The sequence below is a fragment of the Neopsephotus bourkii genome, unplaced genomic scaffold (genome assembly GCF_033783945.1).
Source record: "Neopsephotus bourkii isolate Nb327-2 ecotype Australia unplaced genomic scaffold, CSIRO-AGI_Nbou_v1 NB_1767, whole genome shotgun sequence".
NCBI lineage: Eukaryota > Metazoa > Chordata > Aves > Psittaciformes > Psittacidae > Neopsephotus > Neopsephotus bourkii.
Genome location: NW_026902241.1, coordinates 276666 through 291603, shown reverse-complemented (window position 1 = coordinate 291603; position 14938 = coordinate 276666). Strand labels below are relative to the sequence as shown.

Below are 14938 nucleotides of genomic sequence, written 5' to 3'. Positions count from 1 at the left end.
TTGGATTAAGTTGTCGCAGATACAGAATTTGAACACCAGTAACCTTTATAGAGTGGAGCACAGTTTGGAAATTAGAGACAGAGTTGAGGGACACTGTTGGAAAGAAGTAAGGTTCAAGCATAAGTTTCTGGAGCCATATGTCTAAGTAATGAAAAATGTCTAAGTGAAAGGGAAAAGCTGGAATTTTGGATAGCAAGAGATGGGTGCCATGAGAGCATAAACATAGAGGCACAAAGGTAGCAGATAGATTCCAGTGTTGTTCTAATTCAGCTCTTAATCTGTCAAAATGGATTACTTTAGGTGTAGATATAGAGGTTAGAGATTTAAATGATAGTGACAGAGATACAGATATGGATGTGGACTTTAAATCTTGGATTAGTCATCATGTCTTCTTGGTAGCTGTGGTCTAAGTTCATGACTGTGTTTTTCTGTGTTCTTTTTAGCATAATGGCATATTTTGTATCCAGAACTACCATCCAATACTCTAACATAAAGAACACATACAAAATTAACGAAATTTAAAATATTAACGTTTATTTTAAAATTTAGAATTAACATTTTAAAATGTATTTTCTGTAAATCAAACCTTGGTAACATCCACAGTTCCTTGAAAGCTTTTTCCTGTGCTCCGAAGGCCTTGAAGAGTGCTGCAGTCCAATCCCCAACGACCCGTATGTGAACACTGAAGAAGTCCTCCTCAGGAGCTGAGGTGAGGGTGAAAGGGTGCCACTCCAGCCATGAGACAGATGGGCACTGTAGAAAGATATATTGACCAGGTCCCATTTTAAAGCCACATTTCTTCATGTGAAGCTCAAGGACTCCAGAGGAATACGTCACCACCTAAACAGTAATAAGATGACCTGGTTAATTTTCCTTCAGAAGAATAGCTGTTTGTTTCCATTAGGTTACAGGTGACTTTTCAATCACTTCTACTTGAGTTCAACAAGTTAATGCAAGTTGGTATGCACAGTAATTATTAAGTGCCTTGTAGATTATATCCTAAACTGCATGTTGCAGTGCTGGTATTGCCCAGTAGCTTGAGAGCATGTACAACGCGTATCAGGGGGCAGCTTGCTTTGTGAGTGTAAGAAGCAGAGGAAATGCTGTAACAATTCAACAGTTTGTGAACTTTCTATTTTAGTTGAGCCTCTTCCTTAATAGACTGGAATAATTTCCCACTTTTACTGTTGCGTATCAGTATTAACATGAATGGGATTACTGTTGGTTCAACAAGAAGAATAGCCCTATGAGCTCAATTCTATTATTATTAAGAGGTAATCTCATTTAAGCAGCCAGTGTTATATGTCATATATACTGAGATTCTTAGATCACACGCACTCTATGAAATCACAGCAAGGTTTATCTAACATGCTTTTCCCCTCACAAAGAAAAAACAGTTTCTGATCTTTGTCTTGATACATGTGGACTCAGCTACTTCAATAGCACCATTTTCCATCCATTTTGCTGTGACTTAAATAGGCCCTTAGCACACAGAGATATTTACAACTGGGATAAATTGTTACATTGGTATTAATGAAGCTTAGATTATTTATGCTGATAATATAACCCTTAATCTTCTCAGAAGCCTCCAGATTTGAAAGTAAAAACCATGTCCTGCTGAAAGCAAGGGCATCTCTGGCATTCACTGGAGTGGAACATGGTTTCAGTTCATTAAAAAGAGCGAACCTCTGTGCAGATGCTTGTGTTATGATGGTGTAAAGCCTGGCACTTCATTAATCAAGCTTGGATCTGTATGGCATATTCTTATGGACTGGCTGTTGGAATAAACACAAAATCTGATATCGATACTCGGCTGAAACCATGGTAGTGATGGAAGAGCCGCTGAAGCTAGGAGTGAAAAGTGAGGTCATAATATGGAGAAGTTACCTCTAAAAAAAAAAAGTCATTGACATGTTTTTTTTTTTCGCACAGACATGCAATTTATGTTACACACCTTAGTAATGATCACCTCCTGTCGATATCTCCAAAACCGAACAATTCTTTCACAGATGTACAACACCACAGGACTTAAAACCCACTTCCAAGCCTGTAGACAGTTGTATATTAAAAAAGAACATTTATTTGAATGTCTACAAAAATGCTTTGCATCGCTGGCTTAAATCAGCGGGTAGCATAAAATTAAATTATTTGATTTTTCTTCTGTGATTTCTGATTTGCTTTTCTCAAGGGAGTATTTCTGTTGCTACCGTAGCAGTTCTGGCTTTCTTGTGGAACAAACATATGGGACTCCTTCACAGATGCACTCTAAAAGCAGTGCTAATATCTATCTGTATTCTGGCCAAGAAGAGTCCTTTTAAATCTTTTCCTACTAAAAGGCAAAAGGATTAATGAATTTAGGTGTCACATATAGATATCATTGGACCCGAAGACATAGGGCTGCATACATTTATACAAAATTACCCATAGCCTTATTCATTATTTTTTTTTTCTCTTCAAAATCTAAAATATTTCAGAAGGGTCAGGTAGGAGTAGCTGTTATTGTCAGCTGCAAGTTTTCTGATACTGTATGAGTAAGCATTAAGTCCTAAATATTCAATTAGAGGAAGAGGAAACATTTCTATTTAATCCATGACTTGGCTCTGTATCAGTAAATGTGGTTTTTTTTATCTAGGATACTAAGCTGGTCATACTTTAAGTGTTGCAGGTAATTGTTGTGCTTCTACTTGCTAATCTCATGTACCGATCACTGTAACAGAGATACTTGGCTATTCAAATATGCTGGCTAACAATTTCACTGACTTGTACTGATAGCTGAGATAATTATTATTGTGATTGTTATTGAATCTTCTTGTGGCTGTTATTGAATCTTCATGATACTTTTCTAGAAGAGATACTGTTTTATTTCCATTTTTTTAATTACACAGCTCATTCTAGAAAACTGAAGACTCCACAACTGTGTGGCTTTTAAAACCTCCAAAGAGTAACTTTACTTGCTGAAACATTGACTTTGCTCCACAAGCTGGGTAACAGGGGTTATAAAGTATCTTTTATGAGAAGCAAGCCATAAAATTATGTGGCTTCCTTAGAAAGTGCTAAGAGCATGGAGTGGCAATTTCCCAAGGTTAAGTCTTGAAAATTAAATAAAAATATGCATGATTTAATAATGGCAAGCAACCAGCATCAGCCAGAAGATTGTTGGTTAAAGCAGAAACTCATCACATCCGTTGTCCTTAAATACTACAGGTGTCTCTGCACAGTGGGTAGTCTCACGTCTTGAATATATTTGCATATATCAAGCCACAATAATGACGAGACCTGTTTTTCCTCCTTTCCATTTGTGCTACTTGTAAATAAAAGCATGTGACAGGAATGTCAAGGTTGGAGGCTACCCTCTGTGAGCTCAGCTGATATTTCAAATGTGCGATTGCTCCAGCTCACCAGAGCATTCAGTCCAAAATATCTTTTGGCTGTCTTGGGACAACAGGGCTACCACCAGGAAGGATGGGCTGCTAGGAAACACAGCTCCTGGCTGGCTAATCGGGGCATATACGAAATACGAAGCAGCGGATCATATGTGACATGACTGAGAGAGGGTCTCTGCCGTGGTAGCCTCCCTTGGGAACCGTGGCCAACAGGGTGTGCACTCCAGTGTCACCTTGTGCAATTCCAGCTATTCCCTTCTCAGTCCCATCCATCTACACCTGCCCCTGCTTGTGCTGCACAAGCTTTGCCACGGCTTTTTAGCCTCTGGATGAATTTGTGCTATCTATCTGCAGTGCCTAGCAGGTACCACACCGTAGTACATTACCCATCCAGCAGAGCACTGTTGCACTGTTCTTACAGATGATCTAGATGCCATATGGTGTTATCACAATTCACTTAAAATAATGTGACTTTGCAAATATGGTCTTGGGTATTCAGGAAAGTCTGGCAAAATAGGTTTAACATAGAGAAGTGGAAGTTCTCTCCAGTTGGCTTTATGATAATGAATATCAAGACATGCTGTTGGAAGCAAAATTGTGTCTGTATTCATGGTGCGTAGCCATGTATTGATTTTTATGGTGACATTGTAGCTGAAATTTTTAGAGAGGCATTCATTTTCTCATTAATATGCAGGTTGGATAGTGGCTAACAATAGTTTAGTTTAAGAAAAATCTATGTCAGCCATCAAAAGAGCTACAAGACACTGAATGCTAATTTTTCTCCTTTACTTCAGGATTTCCTTTGGTATATTTTTTCTTTTTGGAAGAAACAACAAAAACTTGCATATGAGCAAGCTAAATCTTGAGCTGTAAATGTTAAATGATTGTGTTTGGATGTGAGACATCTGACATACTGTACAAGTCTGCTACTTAATTACCCCCTGTGGATTTGCAATCTTGTTGCAGGAAAGTCACCCTTCCGTGGGACATTTTTCCTGCCTTTTCCTTTCATAATTCATTGTTTCAATTTCTCTCCTTTTTACCTAACTTAAGACATCAAGGCTGGATGGTATGAAGAATGTGCCCTAAAACAAGGACATAATTTTAACTCTGACTTATTCTCCCATGGTATTTAGACTATCCATATTAAAGTACAGTTAGTTAGAATAATAATACTAACTTGAATTCCTAGTGTTACTGTTCCATTGTATTTTCTGCATCTCTACCCTCATAAGGTTTTCACGTGGAGCCTATGTTTGTGCAGTGAACACATCAAGGATATTATTGATACTGAATAATTAAAAATAAATGTACAGAAGAGTTTTAAATAGAGTGTAATTCTGAAATCTATACCCTTCATGAAATCCATACCCTTCACGAAATCCATACAAAGAGAATGTTGCTTACAAAAAGGATCTTCCAGAAATAAAAATTGTTATTAATGACACCAAAATTTTATTCATCACTCTTCGTCTGTACCTGTCTGTACTGATTATAAAAGAGGTCAGGATCGCTATTTTAATGCACAGGGAGAGGCCATGGAACAGAAATGTGCAGCTACTCTCTAAACAGTCACTAGCATACACTTCAGCTCCCTGCTCCCTAAGACATTTAGCCTTCCAAGGAAGGACACTGAATTACAATCAGAAGGCAAACATCACTCTTACCACAGGTTTGTTGCCAGAAAACTGAGGCAAAGGGCACTGAGTGGCATTCTCCCATTCCAAGTAGTAATCTCTACAGTAAGTGACGTTGTGGAGCAGCAGACTCTGAGGCGTCTGACCTCGGACAAGCTGACTTAAAACAAAAATGTCCATCAGTGATATGCTTCTTTGCAAGGTTTCTGTGCATTTATGCGTTTTGGATTCCTAGTTAAATTCAGATTTGGAGAGAGCTGAAAGTTCAAGAGTTGGCCATTTCAATCCTGCTCTGCTCTCTTGTCCAAATTACCTTTCCTTTAGCTTTGCCATGACTTTTTGACCAAATGCAAGAAGTGTGTTCTAGTACAGGTGTACACCAATGCAGCTGAAGTTTGTAGTCCTTGCACAGAGAATGTACATTTTGCTGTTTGTGGCAAAAATCAGAATGATTTCCAAGTTCTTTAGAACAGACACTTTGACTTCCTATCTCTATGAGCATCTTGTATTGTTAGAAAAACAATAAAACTTAATAGTGATAGACCTTCTTTTTCCTTTGCTGCTTACTAAATGCATTTTTAAAAACTGCAACTAAAGTTGGAGTACTGTAATTAGACGTACACTCTCTAAACATATTAAATACTAGCTTTTTTACTTCTGAGAATGTTAATGATATGAATTCTACTAAACATATCAATCCTGACTGTTCAGTTTAAATGGGTTTCAGCTGGTGTTGATTATGGATAGACAAGCAAGATTTTTATGGGGAAATGTTGTTTGTTTCATATTCTTCTCTGAATTTTCTATTTTTCCATGCATACTTTGACTCTACAACATTAGCCAGTTTTGCCCATGAGTCTAACAAGAGACAAGGAGGTAAGAAGTACTGCCTTCTTTTACATGGCAGTGTTATCATGTGCCACCAGTTCAGGCAGGACAGAAAAGGAGTGAGTTTTGTTCAGTCACATGGGAAGGAGAAAGAGATGGGAAGAGAACAAAACCTTGTGTTTTGACTTCTTTTCAGAAATCAGGTAGTGGTAAGGATGTGCTGGGGCAGCAGGGAGCTGCTCTGTTGCAGTGCACTCCCAGCCTGGAGCAAGCAATGTGCTCATTGAATGCTATTGACAGAGCGGTTAAATAAGTGTACCCTTTTCAGGGAAGTCTCTTGCTGGAGTGTAGATCAGCTGGCTGGGCAGAGCGTGCTTGCAAAGCTGGAGGCTTACAGGGTTCATTATAGTTGTTTGAAATTGGATTCTAAAAGATTTGCTGGAGAGAGGGGACAGGGCCATTTTAATCAGGCCAGGATACAGTTTACAACATTTGTTTGCAGCTGTGCCTCTGAAACTTGGGACTAACTAATTGAGCCAATTTCAGGAACACCCAGTGCCAAACTGAATGTGGCAGCTCTCAAATTGCAAGGAAAGAGGTGAGAAAAGTTAACACACCACAAAACATTGTATCGCCTGTTCCCTGCTTCACAGAGACATCAGGTACCTCTAGAACACAGGCACATGCACACAGTACTAGGAAGTTCCTCTGTGTCAGAGAATAGTGGTCTCTATGTACTTTAGTGGTTGGAGATACCCATCTGCAATCTGACTCCAAGCAAAGGTCCCAGCAGTTTGTTAATAGGAAAGCACAGGATTAGAGAATTGAATGTTGTTTCATCTCACCCTGTGTACATACACACCATGTAGTTTATTCAGACACTTACCCCATACCATGGATTATTAAACCAATGAAGAAAGCTACAAAGAAGTGATGGGTATACCAGAACACCTCATAGCATGACCTTCTGATGAGCTCAGTAGATGAAGTCATGATCATAATTAAAGCCACAGTTATCACAACTCCAGTTATTCCAGCGATGGTAGTTAGTACCTCTCCTGTTGTGTTCTAGAATAAGAATACATTACTAGTATTAGTAGTTATTGTTGTTATAATCGTTATTTTTATTACTACTTTTGTTACTGTTACTATTGCTACTGTTGCTGCTACTACATATGAAGCCAAAATCTAAGATATATTTTCAGTAAAAGAAGAAAACCAGAACAAGGCCTGGAAGCAAACCTCAATTTTACCACAGAAAAGCATGAAAAAGCATCCCTTTGCCCTATTTCCACTCAGGCTTATCACAGACACATGCGTAAATGTTTACATCACTTATTTATTTCAGGAATTGAAAGAAGGAGATCAGACAGTCTCATTAGTCGAATCATATAATTGTGGAACGGTTAAGATCATCAAGTTCCAACCCTCCTGCCATGGGCAGTGTTGCCTCACTCTAGACCATGTCACCCAAGGCTCTGTCCAGCCTGGCCTTAGAACACTGTCAGGGATGGAGCATTTACTACTTCTTTGGGCAAACTGTTCCAGTGCCATAGTACTTTTATTTAGTTTACTTATGTGAAAGTGTCTCAGAAAAAAAAGGGAAATTATTAGAGAAGTGAGATTAGTTCTATAGATTAAATAAGTAAAACAGAACTAGAAACCAGCTTATTCATGTTAAGGTGATAAAATAAGGTGCTAAGGCACCTGGAACCATAAAGATGTGGAGCTCTTTTGTGATTAATTTACTTCAAAGTTTGTGGGGTTTTTAGCAGATCTGAAATGATGTATTAAAATGGCATGCTCTCATTTACCCAACAGAATACCTCATTTAATTGTTTCTTACATTTATCTGGAGATACATTGGATAATACTTAGGTTTAGTTTTTAAAAGACATATTTAAATTTACATTTCTATGTTTGTCAGTGATGAAACATCAATATGCTGGGCTAGAACATGTTCCTTCTTGTTCATGACTCACAGGAATCAGCACAGGTTTGTTACATCTGTCTAAACCTACCAAAATAAACTGAAGTGAGAATGAAGATGTATTTTGAATACAACAGTCAGATGCTGATTTCAATTATAATGTGCAAATCATGAAGAACAGCAGTAAAAATCTCACGTACAAGACAAGACTCAAGCTAAATATGCCAGCAGAATGTAAATGAAGTCACATTTGGCCTGTGAAGCATATATATCAGTTTTCTTGGTGCTGATGTGCAAGAATGATGGCACTCAGCATGCCTTCTGGATCCTGAGTTGGTTCTATAGCTTAATACACTACTAGTAAAAAAACCCCTATATTGTACTTGTAAAGTGCTCTGATTTGATACAGAAATCCTAGAGGTGATAAAATACCACAATGCCATTTTTCCAGTCACTTTTTACAGTAAAATCATTCTTTCAAATGTTCACACTTGACAGCACACAGTACGTTTTCAAATTGGTGCCTGTGAAGAGTGTGTTCAGATCTTATTACATATTAGCAGCATTGATCTAGGTAATACTTTGAACATTTCCACTACAGTGGCTAGTTTGAATGTTGAGATGAAACAAGAAAAAAATGTCAGATGCTTAGTACACTGCTGCTACAGGGGTAGGATGAACTGAAATGGAAGCCTGAATTGTTGCTCTCAGAACTTTCTTCTCCAAAGGTAGAAACAATCTTTTATTTGCCTTCCTTCCTAATTTATTAATTCTGAATGTAGCTACTGAGGCACAAGTGGCTGATAAGAGAAATATAAATATTGGAGGGTGGGGTAAAATCTAGACTGTAAATTAGAAGGCAATTGTGGGGCGTATTAGTGTGAAAAATCTAGGAAAGTATCTCAAAAAATGCTAGCCTTCTTCCTCAAGGGTATTTAAGTTGTTAATGCTAATTAGAGGCATACCTCACAATTGTATCACCTAAGTGAAGGCTTAGTGAAGAAAAAAATGCATACTGAAAAATAGTAGGTTCACGTTCACAGCTTTGAGCTTCTTTTCAGTTCCTGGAGAATCTCTCATGTGCAGTGATAGTGGGCACTCTGGTCTGAAAGACTGTGCAGCTGCATCAGTGGCTCACTGTCCTGTTCTGTTAAACCTGACTACTTTGTCAACACTAACATGAAGACTTTTGTGTTCATATTGCTGAGACCATTTATTTGCTTGACTTTTTCAAACTTGAGAATTATTTACTTTTTCATTTTGAAAGATGCAAAAATCACACTATCTAAGCTGGAAAGGAAGTGAGAAAAAACAGAACAACATGCTTTGGATCTGAAAAGTACTGTCAAATCCCGCTAATGGTTGTGCAGCCATTGTCTCACTTTGTTTCTTGTTTCAATGAAGCACACTACTGATCAAAAGAGCCTCACTCCATGGTGCTCAAGCAATCTTTATTGCATGCTATGTGGAAATTTTCCGAAGAGCAGAAACAATACATGTGGAAGTCTCACCAGGGCATTTCAACCCTGGAATATGTAACAGTGTATTACATTATACACAAGCAAACATATAGAAGTGATGTACAGAGTAATGGAAAAAGGAAAAAAGCTGATGAGCTTTTGCATGTTTTACATGCACACCTTGCAGAAAGGGGCTGTTTTTCTTTATGTTATGAGTATTATAAGGATTAGCTTATAATGCTGTTGTGAGATACCAAGGAGGTGGACAGGAGGCACAGTCACTTTTTTCCACAAAGTAAGCAGAACCATTTATTTGCAGGGCTGAGGTGCCCCCAGTCCCTGCTTAGCTCAGAGGAGTGCACAGTTTCCCCATGCACTGCTTCTTATACACAGAGAGCCTCTGGGTGTTTTTGCATGTGCTCTTCCTGGGCCACCATGCTTAATATGTAACAAGGCAGAATCAACCCCCAGGTTGGGAAAATACTGCATAACTTTGGGGAGAGGCAAATAGCAACTGTGAAAGAAGTATTATTAAGTGCTATTTCTGTTTTGTTTGGGGTTTGGTTTATTTATCTTTTTTTCTTTCTAGAAAGAAGTTGTGTTTGTTCCATGCATTAATAGTTTAGGTTTTGTTGTTTGGGATTTTTTTATTTTAATTCTGTGTAGGTTTATTTCATTGTCTACTATTCACAACACTCCTTATCCTTCCCCCACCAGCTGTCTCCTGACAAACTAATTAAAATACTGTAGACATTTCTTTGAGCTTAGTAACCTGAAAATTGCATCTCTCAGTAAGTGTTTTCAGCTGAAATTGAGGTTAACCTTTGGCAGCACCTTCTCGCTCTGGTTAAAAGGCTTTGAAATACATTTTTACCGACAATAGAATCCACAGAGGAAAACTTTTTAGATGAGGAAAACCAAAAAGTGACAGCTTACTGTTTCATAGGTCCTGATTGGGTTCAAATAGCTTTCATTTGGACCCTCGCCAAGGCCAGAAAGTTTATTCCGTAACTCCCCAGCTTCCGTAGATTGGCTGGTATGATACCGCTCAATGTTGATCAAGTGGGCAACAATATGGATGGCTGCATGAGAGAAAGAGTGGTGTGAAATTACAGACACACTTGTATGTCCACAGTGCCAGAAGTAACTTCATTAAGCACATTACAAACTATTTGAAAACCTTGGGCATACACTGAGGACTTTGCATGGGTTAAAGTGACAAGAAAAGGAAAATTTTATGAAATACATGTCTAATGTGAAGCAGCTGCTTCACACTGGAGAGGAGACAAACAGCTAGGGGGTCACCTCTATGATTACAGTCAAGTGCCCGCACAGTCTTTGGTGTCATCAAAGGAGAACCTCTTGAGAGATGAGATAAATTTTAAATTGTTCAATGATTTTAAATTGTTCAAAATCAGCTAAACTGATTAAAATCCCCTTTTCCCCCCATTAATATATTAGGATGTGCAAGGGTCTAATATTACTATGCACGTCACTAATTTATCTCTTTTAGGCATAGACCAGTTTGCAGCTTGCACTGGGGATATTTATGAGGTGTGTCCAATATCTGTCCCCTATTAACAAGTGGCTGTAGCATTACTTTACACAGGTGGAGCCTGGGAAAACCACCAGAACTATGGCTTAAAGGGAGAAGTCTGAATCACAGTGTTAGATCTGACCTGCTCTGAGCTTCATATATCACTTCTACTTCTGGCCTGCTCCCAGAGGTATATGAAATGGTCAGTTTAGAAAAATACCTTAGAGTGAAGTGAGAACCCCTGTAATTCTATTCCTTAGTAGAAAGGTGATAATTTCAAAAGAAGAAAAGAGAAAGAATTTTGTTTTATAATTGGCTGACAGGTAAAGTTGTAATCATGCAGTTTCAGTTTTCAGGATGAGATGTTCTCAAATCCATTACAGTAAAGTTGTAATTAATGCAAAATACTAAATGCCAAAGGATGAAAAAATGACAATGAAAAACAATTATATGTTTACAGTAGAGCTATTAGGATATACTATCTCTAGTTTTTATAATTAGCTTCCCGTTATCATCTCTCCTTCAGTGTTTATCTGTTCCTGTTCTCAAACATTTAAAAAACCTTTCTAAAAGGCAGTATTTGTAGTAAACCAAATGTGACCTTTTTCCCTGACCAACATTCTCTCAAAATAAGGTTTTCTTCTTTTTTTTCTTTTATGTTATCTTATTATTGCTTTTTTCTTTTTTTTATTTCTACTTTTTTCCTTTTTTCTTATTTCTCCTTTTCCTTTTCTCCTTTTCTCCCTTTTCTTTCCTATTCCTTCTTTCTTCTTTCCTTTTTCTTCCTCTTTTTTTTCTCATTCTTTTTTTTTTTTAGTTGTAACTGCAGAAAACATATGTCTTACTGTGCTAGTTGTGCTAGTCATTGTGTAATCACAGATGAAAACACAGGATTAAATGCATTGGTACTTTGTTATTGCTAAGCCTTTTAGGTGCATACCCGCTTAGAGAGCTCCCTCACTCTGGTGCTGGAGTCCAGCTCCTCTGCAGCACCTATGGAGAGCTGTGGGCACAGGAATATGTGTTGAGGTAGGCTGCTGGCCATGGACATGCTTAAAGCAGCCATTGCAAAAAAGTAGAAGACTGCTCTCTTTCCCAACAGTAGGTTAGTCCATGTGTCGAGGCTGAAGTGAGGTCATTTTCACTCTCTTCTTCTGAGGTGATCTTTCTAGGGCAGTAGACGTGCTGGGGTTGGTTGACTTTCAGGTTGCATTTCATTCAAAATATTATGTCACCTTAGGGACTCCCCCTGCCACTCCCTAACACCTGCTTCACCTCATTGCCCCATGCTGAGGTACTCACTAAGAGATGAAAGACCTATTTGAAAATCCTTGTTACACTGAATTTGAAGTCGGGCTTTAAACTGAATCACATGTCCTCGTCACTGGGCTGACTCTTTATTCGCTTGTGAGCTGTCTCCCAGTGAAACCCCTAATAAAAATAATTAAACATTTACTGATACAAGCATCCCAAGGGAATGTCCTGAGCACCCAAACTGCAAAACCAAGCTCCCATTTTTTCTGAATCTTTGGCCCAGTGAATAATAAATTATTTATACAATCTGGAATAGCTTTAGCAGAATGGAGACTGAATCCAAATGGGTATGAACTGCACAGAGATAAAATGAGCCTGGAAATTAGAAGACAGATTCAAGCCATCAAAGGAATGAGACTCTAAAATAACCTTTCAATAAACGGGATAATGGGATCAAGCAATCTAAGCAGCTTTCAGCTGAAGGTTGGTCATTTTATGAAATAGCATATATGATGTGACTGTGAGCTTTAGAGGGTATTGGACTCAGTGACCTGGCATGTCGTTGTTATGGATTAGGTGCTGCATGTGAAACAACCCAGACAGCGTCAGGCAGAAAATGCTCCCGTGAACCTGTATGTGAGAGGGTGCTCCCAGCTCCTCTTCAGTGCTGGGATGCTGGAAGGAAGGTTACACTAGACCACAGGCAGCAAGTGAAATGTGTGGATTCAGGCTGTCAAAACCTAAAAGCCTGAGAGTTTCTGAGCTGCAGGGTTTAGGTGGCATCTGTGTGGGGGCTGTGGCAATCTGTTCCCCAGGGTACAACTGATGTATAAGCAGTATATAAACACTGTTTATGTATTTAAGTGTAACAGCACTTTTAAGTGCTGAGTGAGAAGGGGGGAAACTGTTCAAACAAGAGACTCCTTTCAGAACAGATGTTTTGGCCTGGTAAGGGTGCTATCAGATCCAGCTGGAAGAGAACCAAGTCATTGCTTGACAAGGACCTGATTTCTCTGACATCTCAAAGTGAACTCAGAGGACAGGAGTGTGGGGTAACAGACCACAGTCTGTGGTAGGTTATGAAGTTACGTGCTGCATGTAGTGCGGTACTGGACTATGGGAAAGGGCAGAAAAATCTTTAAAAGGATGGAAAACCCTGACAGTGATTCTCTGAGTGAATGTACTGAGCAGTTATATCTTAGCATTTGCTAGCGATTACTGGTGCTTGGGCCTCTTGTCCTCTACACCTGCAGGATGCTCTTTATAACTCTGGTATGACGTAATAGTCATCGTAGCCTTGGGACCATGTAAGTTTCACAGAGTTATAATCCATAGTATTGTTTTACCAAGGGCTCTCTGCAGCATGTAAACTGCAGGTTTTTGACTGTCCTTGCTCATTTAGAATAGTAACTGACTACAGACAGGGGTTTGAATCTGTTCATAGCATAACACACTTTCTCTCTTTCACCTCCAAAACCACACAGATTTTTTAAAAAGCAGTGCTGCAGATTGTGAAATCTGCATGAAATTATGACATTTCCGTTGTTTAGGAGGTTATGAAATCCCACACTTTACTCAAAGTGCAGGGTTGTACATGATTTGTACAAATTCTAGTTATGTCAGCAGCAATAGGAAACCTGGTGCTATCTGGTGTATGCCAGGTGCTGAGAGTGAAATGAGCTGGTAGTTTCTTTCAGACAGACAGAGGTCCACATTTCCTATCAGAGCATTTATTTCTAGTCTTGAACAGAAAAAAAATGGGTTGAATGGATGTAGCTTCCCAAGGTCTTGAGCCAAAGATTTAATGGAGTAGTCATATTGCAATTTTTCCCTGAAAGAAAAGATCCACTTTCTGCAACTTTACCTAGTCAGATTTTTCTGCAGGCTTTTAAAGGACACCATTTTGTCTATCTGCATATTGTTCTGTTTTCCTGTAAGTGTTATGTCAATGGAAATATCATCATACCTACTGCTCTGAGATTTACCACATCTTCCCTTCTGGGTGACATTCACTCCAGGTTTCAGCTAATGGGTGGAGCATATTGAAAGCATAAAAGACTTCCAGAATGAACAGGAGAGTTTTTGGTGTTTTTTTTTCTACAAGCTTTTCTGTGGAAGCTGTTAATGTACAGAATATAATGGTACACTGAAAATATTAACATTGAAACTAATGATATACTGAATATGTTGGTTTACCTGAGTGTCCCATCATCTTAAATATTGCCTAGAGTGTTATTAGATTAATGCCTCTGATGGGTTTTGTGTGCTGCTAGGAAAAAATGATGCAATCTAAAAGTGAATTATAGCTGGATGGTAAGAGTAATGCAAAGATCTAATTCCCTTTTCAGTGTGGTCCATTTAATGTACAATAGTTGTGGCAGACTAAAAAGTCTGACACTGGATACATTACCATTAGCTAAAATATTTTACATCCTTAAAGTGCATTTTCTGAAGGTCTCTGCATCTGTAGTGTATAGAATTTACTAAGCAATTCCAAAATTAATATGCAAATTTCTGAAATCTAAGCTTAGAACAATTGTGAGGTTTTTTTCCTGCACCATTTAGGGAAGTTAACCATGAGAGCAAAGTTTAAGGTATTATATCTTCAGATTTTCAGTTCAATTTTTTTCTCATTCTGCACAACCAAATACAAAGTACAGAATAAATCATGTAATCTTTTAAACAAAGGGTTTTTTTATAACTGTACATGAAGACTGAAGGATTTTCATTGTTGTTTTTAGCAACATCTGGAAACTCTGAAGCACTTAACATACATTAATTTGTATTTGACCTCTGAGATCAAATAAAAGGTTTTATTGGGAGGAGGGAGAGAGGGAAAGGGTTGCTATTAGAGCAGGGTGTTTACTGTACATATTCTTAAATACAAAGAGATGTAATTAAATTATCTT

General features: G+C 38.3%; 1 protein-coding gene across 1 annotated transcript in view; it reads right to left on the bottom strand.

Annotated features, from left to right (window-relative positions):
* NOX3 (NADPH oxidase 3) overlaps positions 1-14938 on the bottom strand; it is a 38391-nt gene that overhangs the window by 16327 nt on the left and 7126 nt on the right. The window contains exons 5-9 of the mRNA XM_061378570.1: positions 10175-10320; positions 6735-6916; positions 5051-5180; positions 1955-2047; positions 587-840 (exon numbers count right to left, since the gene is read on the bottom strand). Coding sequence (XP_061234554.1) covers positions 587-840; positions 1955-2047; positions 5051-5180; positions 6735-6916; positions 10175-10320 — 805 coding nt within the window. The remainder of the gene's footprint in view (positions 1-586; positions 841-1954; positions 2048-5050; positions 5181-6734; positions 6917-10174; positions 10321-14938) is intronic.